General features: G+C 43.5%; 1 protein-coding gene across 1 annotated transcript in view; it reads right to left on the bottom strand.

Annotated features, from left to right (window-relative positions):
* The window catches only part of LPCAT1 (lysophosphatidylcholine acyltransferase 1), an 83889-nt gene extending 74551 nt beyond the window's left edge, over positions 1 to 9338 (bottom strand). The window contains 2 exon segments of the mRNA XM_011953143.1: positions 6248 to 6472; positions 9222 to 9338. Coding sequence (XP_011808533.1) covers positions 6248 to 6472; positions 9222 to 9338 — 342 coding nt within the window.
* Between the last annotated feature and the right edge of the window lie 538 nt (positions 9339 to 9876).

The following is a 9876-nucleotide window of genomic DNA, read 5'->3' as shown; positions in this document are numbered from 1 at the left end:
GCGCCATTGCACTCCAGCCTGGGTGACAGAGCAAGACTCCGTCTCAAAAAAAAAAAAAAAAAAAGAAGCTTTTGTATTTATCTGTATGTTTGCTATTTCAAGCACTTTCATTGCTCTCTTGAGATCTGAGTTTCCTTCTCTAACACTTTTCTGCCTTCTGAAGAAATTTTACTAATATTTTTTGCAGTGCAGAGCTGTTTACAACTAATCTTTCGGATTTGATTTGTACAAAAAACTTTTTTATTTTACCTTTGTTTTGTAGGATTTTTCCCCGATATAGAATTCTGACTCAAAAATTTTTTATTTTGTTTGTATATTTATTTGCTTTCGAAATTTTCTCTTTATTACTGTTTTCCCACAAATCAATGATGATGTACCTGTGTGTGAGAAATCACTGAGCTGAGCTTCTTTGATTTATGGGTTTATACTTTTAATAAAATTTAGAAAACTTATAGTCATTATTTCCTTTTTATCATGACTTTATTGAATTATAATTGATATATAATAAACCACATAAATTTAAAGTGGATATTTTGCTGTTTTTATATATACACACACATGTATGTACACACACACACAGAGACACACACACACACATCCTATGAAATTGCCACTGTATTTAAGATAGGAAACATATTTATTATTCCCAAAAGCTTTTTCACTCCCTTTTGTAATCCCTACATCCCACCCCTACACATTTCATCCTCAGGCAACCCCTGTTCTACTTTCTGTTGCTGTAAGTTAGTTTGCATTTTCTGAAATTTTATATAAATAAAATCATACAGTTTCTTCTTTGGTTCCAATTATTTCACTCAGCATAACTATTTGAGGTTCACTCTTTTTTTGTTTTTATCAATCATTTACTTGTTTTTATTGCTGAATAGTATCCCACTGCATGGATATTTGTTCATCCATTCTCCTGTTGATAAATATTTGGGTTGTTTCTAGTTTGGAACTATTACAAATAAAGATGCTGTGCATTTGAGTACAGGTCTTGGTATGGATGTATGGTTTTCATTTCTGTTGGATAAATACTTACCAGTGGGAAGCTGGGTGATAAATTTTGAAAGAAATGATCAAACTCTTGTCCACAGTGGTTGGACCATTTTACATCCCCCAACCCAGACTGTGAATGAGCGTTTCAGTTCTTACATATTTTTGCCTACACTAGGTGTGGTAAGACTTTTAAGTTTTAGGCATCCTAATACATATGCAGTGGTGTCTCACTGTGATTTTAATTTGCTTTCCCTTTGAATAATGACCTAAAACATCTGTGCATGTGCTCATTTCTCATCCATAAATCTTCCTGGATGATGTGTTCAAATATTTTTCTCATTACAGTATTTTTTCTTTGTTTTATTATTAATGGGCCTAGAGCGTTTTTATATATCGTGCATACAATTTCTTCATAGGATATGTGACTTGCAAATATTTTGTACCATTCTGTGGCTGCTTTTTCATTCTTTTAGCAATATTTCTCAAAGAGAAGTTTTTAATTTTTATGTTCAATTTACCTTTTTAAACAACAATCATGCTTTTGATGTTATATCTAAAAATATCTTTGCTTAATTCAAGGTTATGAATAATTTATCTTGTTTTCTTCAAGAAGTTTTATAGTTTATATTTTATAATTAGGTCTATAATCCATTGGGAGCTAACTTTTACATGGTATGAGGTATAGATACAAGTTTTTCATTTTTATTTTTACTTACGGATGTAGAATTGTTCTATATCATTTGTTATAAGACTATCCCTTCTCCACTGAATTGCCTTTGCAGCTTGGTGAAAAATTGATTGGCCACATCTGTGTGTTTCTGTTTCTGGGCTATTCATTGCATTGACCTATTTATTCATTTGGATGCAAGTCTTGACTACTGTAATTTTATAATATGTCTTAAGATCCAGTGACATTAGTCCTTAAACTTAGTTTTTCTTTTTGAAAGTTGTCCCAACTTTTTGAGGTCTTTTCCATTTCCATATGAATCTTAGAATCAGTTTGTCAATTACTACAGAAAAATTCTGCAATTTTGAGTTTATGTTGGCACCGTACACAAATTTTGGGAGAAATAACATCTTGACAATATTGAGTCTTTTGACCCCCTATCATGGTACATCTCTCAGTTCATCTCGGCTTTCTTTAATTTCTCTCAACAATGTTTTGTAGTTTCCAATGTGTAAATCTTACCCATCTTTTGTCAGATTTATCATTAAATATTTAATATTTTAAATGGCACTTAAAAATTTTTGTGAACTTGTGGAGAACGTATATTCCTTATCTGTCGGGTGTAGTGTTTTATAAATGTCAGTTAGCTCAAGATTGTGGATAATGATGTCATGTCTTCTACTTTTAACTGATATTTTTGTCTGATTGTCTTTACTGATGTGTTGTTCATATTGTGATATGGTTTACTTCTCCTCCTAATTCTTTTTTCTTTTTTTTTTTGTTTTGTTGTTTTGGTTTTTTTTGAGACGGAGTCTTGCTCTGTCGCCCAGGCTGGAGTGCAGTGGCCAGATCTCAGCTCACTGCAAGCTCCGCCTCCCAGGTTCTCGCCATTCTCCTGCCTCAGCCTCCCAAATAACTGGGACTACAGGCGCCCGCCACCTCGCCTGGCTAGTTTTTTGTATTTTTTAGTAGAGACGGGGTTTCACCGTGTTAGCCAGGATGGTCTCGATCTCCTGACCTCGTGATCCACCCGTCTCAGCCTCCCAAAGTGCTGGGATTACAGGCTTGAGCCGCTGCGCCCGGCCTCTTTTTTCTTTTTACCTGTACTTTTGGTGATTTGAAGCTCTGTTATTAGGTACACACATATTTAATTATGTCTTTCTGATGAGTTGAGCCTTTTAACATTATGAAATATCTCTATTTCTGGTAATACACTTTGTTTTGAAGTTTATTTTTTCCTGATATTAATAAACACACTCCAGTCTTAGTTTTGCCTGGTACATTTATTATCAACCCATTTGTGATTTGTGTCTTTATATTAGTATGGATCTTTTGTGGACAGTATACGGTTTTTTTCTTGATTTTTCATTCTTTTTCTATCAGCCCTTTTACCCCCATTCTTCACAGAACAGTTTTAATGTGCCTTATATCTACATTGATTACCTACCCTATAACAGAATATAATAATTTTTGCTTTTAACAGCCCTATGTATTTTAAAGAAATTAATAGTAAATTAATAATCACTTGATTTACTATTTCTGAAGTTCTTTATTCCTTTCTGAAGTTCCCTGTTTCCATAAGGTATAATATATGTTCATCCTGAAGCATTTCCTTTAACATTCCTTACAGTACCTGTCTGCTGCACACGAATAGTTTTTTAAATCTTAATTTTTAAATCTTTGTTTTGCTTTCACTATTTTAATGATTTTAGAAATCTAGGCTGACAGTTTATTTTCATTCTGCCCTTTAAAAATCCTGTTGCCCTGTCTTCTGACTCTAAAAATGCTGGTGATAAATCGGCAGTGATTTAAATCTTCGTCTTGTGTGTGTCGTGCGTCATTTTTACCCGGCTGCCCTCTCCTTTTATCTTGATCTTTGGTCTTCGGCAGCTTGATGTTAATCTTCCTAATTGTGGTTTTCTTAGAGTGTATCCTCCTTGTAGGTTTTCTGAGATACTTGAATCTGAAAGTGTATACACCACATTTGGGGAATTATCTGCTACTAATTATCTTTAGATTTTTTTTCCTGCTCCTTTTTTTTTTCTCATTTCTTCTTCTGGAGCTCCCATTACAGATATAGAAGCCTTTTGATATCGTCCCATAGGTTCCTGAGGTTCTGTTCATTTTTTTAAAAAATTCCCTCATTCTTCTTTATATTGGGCAATTTTGAGTGATCTGTCATCCATTTTAATTCATTTGTCATTGCCATTCCGCTGTTAAGCCAACCCGGTAAATTTGTATTTTCAGATATTATGATTTTCAATGTTAGTTTTTCACTGGGTTCTTTTTCATAGTTTCTTTTTCTCTGCTAATGTTCCCCATCTTTTTATTTATTGTGAGTATGTTTTCTTTGCTCTAAGCATAGCTGGAATGGCTGCCTTACAGCCATCTGCTGTCTCCGCACTGGCTCGTCAGGGCTGAGCTTGCTTGGTCGTCCTCTTCTTTGAGATTGGGTCACATTTCCCTGTTCTTCACGTGGGACGTAGGAGGCTCTGGGGTGCACGTTCTCTCAGTGAATGCTGGTGGTTTCCCTTTAGTGCTGTTTAGTTGGGTCTGACTCGCATGTGAACTCCGTCTCCTGGGTGGCAGCCTCTGTTTTGGTTCAGTTCAGTCCTTGGCTGAGCTGCTTTGGGTCACTCCACGCCTGGTGACCCTGCTGTTAACCAGTGATGTGACATGGATAGAGCTTATGCACAGAATTTGAGGTTCTTCTTCACATCTTTTCTCTCTTTTTTTTTTTTTTTTTTTTTGAGACGGAGTCTTGCTCTTTCGCCCAGGCTGGGGTGCAGTGGCCGGATCTCAGCTCACTGCAAGCTCCGCCTCCCGGGTTTTACGCCATTCTCCTGCCTCAGCCTCCGGAGTAGCTGGGACTACAGGCGCCGCCACCTCGCCCGGCTAGTTTTTTGTATTTTTAGTAGAGACGGGGTTTCACCGTGTTAGCCAGGATGGTCTCGATCTCCTGACCTCGTGATCCGCCCGTCTCGGCCTCCCAAAGTGCTGGGATTACATTGAGCCACCGCGCCCGGCCACATCTTTTCTCTTTTTAGGGCTCCCCTTACCCTTTAGTGGATTTTCTGTCATAGTAATAGCCACTCTGTGTGGTTTTAACCTCTGGCTCAAATCTACAAAATGGGACAGTTTCCTGTGTATATCTCTTCTTGCATGGTTTACCTCCCATCCACAATTTACCAGCTTTTGTTCATTCTCCAAGACAGGTCATCAAAAAGTAAAAAAAAGTCTCAGGAGTCTTGTCTCGTAGCAGCTTACATGGACATACCCAAAGTGGAAAACTCCAAACTTATATTTTTAAAAATGCTGGCCTGTTCTCTCTCCAGATGTCTTAATGCACTTCAGAAATTTTTAAAAAACGGAATCAACTGTCACTCTTTCACCTTCACTTTTATTTCTCATCTACGATAAATTTCCATTTAAATGTATTTGAAAATCCACCCCGTTAAACTATTCCGTAGGAAATAATATGGGTACTTGCCTACAATTTAGGCTTCTTCTGATTTCCAGAAAGGCTACAAATGAAAATGTTTGCTCAGACGTTTACTTTGTACCTAAAATAAGAAGGATGTGGTCCATCTGGTCCCTGTGGCCCTGTTTGTGGTAGGGCTGGTGTCAGTATTCCAGCATCAGCGGTGACCTGGGTACTTTCACGTGAATTATCTTCTTGTTTATTAACTCCATCAGGTGGTGTTTACCCCAGTTTTCAGAGGAGAACGTTGAATCTCTGCAGGTTGCACAACACAGCCCAAGGTGTCAGAGGAGGCCAGGAACAGCACTGAGGTTGGAAGCCAGATTTATGCCTTGAAATCCTGCACCCGTCCCACCACAGGGACTACCTCGCAAACTTCTGGGTTCGAAATCCGTTGGTTTCATTCACTGTATGACAGTTGTAGATAGAAAAACTTAAAAAACAGAAAAGGTTGCCACAAAGCCCTCCTAATTTAATAAAATCTGTGACTCGAGTCTTCTCTTCTGAGGTGGGGTCGGAAGACGGCTCTTTCCCCCGGGACGGAGCTTTTGGAAGGGACACAGTTGCAGTTCCGAGGTCTGCCTCTGAGTGAACCACAGGGCTGGGGATTCTGTAGTTTGTAGTTTGCTCGTGTTTGGGTTGAACTAATGACAGAATTTTACCTTGGCCAATGGACTCGCTTCTTAGGGCTGTTGGAACAAATTACCACAAAGTGGGTGTCTTAAAACAACAGAAATGTGTCATCTCACAGTTCCGGAGGTCGGAAGTCTGAGATCAAGGTGTGGGCAGGGCTGGTTTCTTGAGGGCTCTAAGGGACGGTGTGACCCAGGCCTCTCCCGGCTCCTGCCCCTGCCTGAGTTCACTTGGCTGCTCTCCTGTGTCTGCGTCTACAATTGTCCTCTTCCTTTTCAGACAAGGACCCCAGTCGTGGGATTTAAGGCCCACCTTAAATCCAGGATGACCTCATCTCGAGATGCCCCTCCTAATTACATCTGCAAAGACCCTGTTTCCAAATAAGGTCACATTCACAGGTACCAGAAGTTAGGACTTAGACACATCTTTCTGGGGCCGCTCCCCAACTCCACAGCCATCCAATCTCGTACAATTCGGGCAAAATCCATGACAGGTGTTAGAGATGAAGTGTGGTCCCTGCTGGCTGCCCGTGTCCCCTTTGCCGTCCACTCCTCCTCGCTGTGGAGGTCAGTGCTAAGGCTCCCTTCTCGTGGCACTGGGGAGTTCTGATGGTGCTCCAGGGCCTTCGCCACCATCACCTGGGCACTCACGTTCCCCACACAGCAGGCCTCGCTGCGAAAGCCTTTCTCCTCAGACTTCAGGTGGAGAGGCTGCTGTGGTCTCTCCCCCTCCCTTTGTGCTCTGGCCACTCCTCCCTGTCTTGGCTGATGGCTCCCCCTCATCCAGCTGTGAATGTGGCGTTCTCCAGGGCTTCCTCCCTCAGCGGCTGCGTCTGTCCCATTTTCTTTGACGTAAAATATGTGATGCTCTGTGGGAACATGAGCTGGAATGATTATCTCGTCAGTGGGTCTTTGTGAAAACTAAAAAGATTTTTGAAATCTAGAGGCACGCAGCTTTTTTCAGTATTTGAATGCATCTTTCTTCACACTTTGGGTTTGCAGAACAAATGTTTGCATGTAATTTTGCTTCCCAAAATGTCAAAAATAGCACAAATATGAAAACAAGGATTCTCAAAGAGTGATCTTTTATGGAAAGACTGCTTACAGTAACTCGTCCCAGCTGGCTTTGAGAAATGCTGGTTGGAATTGTCTTCACACACTTGGGGACAGGGAGTGTAAGGGAAGCCCCTGCCTCACCGTCTCAGGAACACTGTGACGAGGGCCTCTTCCTTTCCTGGCCCCCTACAAGCCCCAGCATCTGTTGATCGAATGAGGAAGGTGTATCTCCTTTTTTAAAATCATGTGTAATTTCATATTGTCGAAAACATAAGCATGGCTAAATTGTATGAGCTCTTGTGTCATTTGTAAGGAATTCAGCATAAAAAAATATTTTCTCAGCTGGGTGCGGTGGCTCACGCCTGTCATCCCAGCACTTTGGGAGGCCAAGGCGGGCAGAACACGAGGTCAGGAGTTCGAGACCAGCCTGACCAACATGGTGAAACCCCTGTCTCTACTAAAAATACGAAAATCAGCCAGGTGCGGTGGCAGGCGCCTGTAATCCCAGCTACTCAGGAGGCTGAGGCAGGAGAATCACTTGAACCTGGGAGGCGGAAGTTGCAGTGAGCCCAGATCTCACCATTGCACTCCGGCCTGGGAGACGGAGCAAGACTGTCTCAAATATATATACACACACACGTATGTATATATGTATATACACACATATATATAATATACACACACATGTATGTGTATATATACACATATATATATAATTTTTTTTTTCTCAGAGTTGCAAAGACAGAGACCTCCTTTGGCTGGGAAGAGGGCAAGTTTCGAAAGGAGGAACTTTGTGGTGGGGAGGAGTCAGTGGCCAGGCCCCACAAAGTCTGACGGCCTCTCCCGGCATCAGGGCTTACCTCCTTCCTAATGATACAACCTGCATGTTTCAGCTGGACACGTGGCTACCCAGGGTGAAGAAAGACTGCATTCCCAACCTAGGTGTGGTTGTACATTGGATATGATCCCAAGATTGTGGAGCTTCTGGGAAGTGCCCTTGAGTCACTTCCTGTTGGCTGGAAGGTGGCCGTGTTGGCTGGAGCTACAGCATCCATCTTGGGCTATAAAACAACTTCAGGAAGGGAAATCAGGCCAGCAGCAACTGGGGAGAAGGAGTGTGCGTCCTGGAACCTAGGAAGGGCCCTTTCAGTTCTGGACTGGCTACCTCTGGCCTTAATGAATGGGAGAGAGGAATGAATGGGAGGGGGGAATGAATGAGAGGGGGGAATGAATGGGAGGGGGAATGAATGGGAGGGAGGAAGGAAGTTCTAACTCCTTTAGGTGATTATTGTTTTGGACATTTCTGCTACTTGCAAGTGCAGCTGATTCTAATGGACTTGCTGGCTCCTGGAGACGCTTGGACTGGAAAAGCAAAACCAAGGCCCATGACGTCTATCTTTGCATACTGAAGTAGATTTAGAAAACCCTTTCGAATCCTTCTGAGTACTTTTGTTTGCTGCTCCCTCTCAACCTCAATTTTGTTTCTCATCCCACTTTCTATTGGACTTTTTGACCTGGCCCTTTGCCCTCCCTTCCCTTTGCCCTCCCTTCCTGCACGCCGCTGAGCTGTGGCTCTCTCGGTGGTGCCTGAGGACTCCTGCCCTCCCAGCCCCACCTCCCCTGCCCTCGCCTTAGCCCTTCCTCCCCACTGAGCCCCCATGCCTTGCTGTCTGCTGACTGTGGGATGCTGCCTCACACTCCAGAGCCCACCTCCTCCTCAGGTCACCCCTTGGCATCTGACACCCCCAGAACCGTATTCACCTTCTCTGCAGCTCCGGAGCCCAGCAGAGCTCTGCGCCACGGCAGGAGAGCAGGAGGCGTTTCCTCAGAATGCTGCCTTTGGCTCTGATTGCCAAGACATTTTGGTTGCGTAATATTCACTGTCTGAGAAAAGAAAGAAAAGAGACTCATTTGGAGAATTAAAAAAGTTATTCTAGAAAGATTTCATTTAATAAATCCTCATTCTCATTAGTATCTAAGTAGCCATTTTACTGTCCTAAATAGATGCCAGGGCAGGAACCAGGGTGCAGAGGGCTCTGGCCCTGGCGGCAGACTGGGACTCCCATTGCTGCAGGTGGGCCTAGAGGCCTCGGGGAGAAGCCTGGCCCCTTCTATCTGCCCCCTTCTCTTGAGGAGAAGTAGCTCCTTCCTGCCTGGGAGTCCCAGGAGATCTTCGAGGAGGGGACATTTCAGAAAGATGGGGGAAGAGGCCCAGGAGAAAAGCAGGGAGCAAGGAGGGAAACCCATCATCAGTTCCGGCCAGGGCCAGGCTGGATGTGTACCACGTCGGAGCACATGGAGGGGGGCTGAATGTATAAGAAGATGCCCTCTCCCTGCTACCCTCCTTCCCTGTCCCCTTCTATCTCCCCTCTTCTCTGTGAGCAGGCACCGGCTCCTCGGAAGGGCCTCTCAGTTGAATGGTGCTGCATTCCCCACTCATGCCCGGAAGTAAGCGGGCACAGCTGCTGCGGATGAGTTGGCAGCGGAACCATGAGTGTTCCTGCATGCGGCCTGCACCTGCACGCACACCTGCACACACGGGCACCTATACACATACTTGCCCCTGTGTGCACACGTCTGCACCTGCAAACACACCTGCACACATGGGCACCTACACACACTTGCCCTTGTGTGCACATACCTGCACCTGCACCCACACCTCCAAACACACCTGCACACACATATTCACCTCTACACACACTTGGCCTGTGAACACACACCTGCATCTGCACACACACCTGCACAGGCACCTACACACACCTGCACCTGTACACACATTTGCCGCGGTGAACACACAACTGCACTTGCACACACACCTGCACACAAACCTGTACCTGTGCACACACCTGCACACACACGTGCACCTGTACATACACGTCCCTGTGCACACACACCCAGACCTGTATACATACTTACCCCTGTGCACTCACACCTGCACACACACCTGTACCTGTGCACACACCTGCACACATCCCTACACACACACCTGCATCTATACACACACTTTCCCCTGTGTACACACACCTGCACCTGCACGCACACCC

This window comes from Colobus angolensis, unplaced genomic scaffold (genome assembly GCF_000951035.1).
Source record: "Colobus angolensis palliatus isolate OR3802 unplaced genomic scaffold, Cang.pa_1.0 Scaffold358, whole genome shotgun sequence".
Taxonomy (NCBI): Eukaryota; Metazoa; Chordata; class Mammalia; order Primates; family Cercopithecidae; genus Colobus; species Colobus angolensis.
This window is presented reverse-complemented; position numbering and strand designations above follow the sequence as displayed.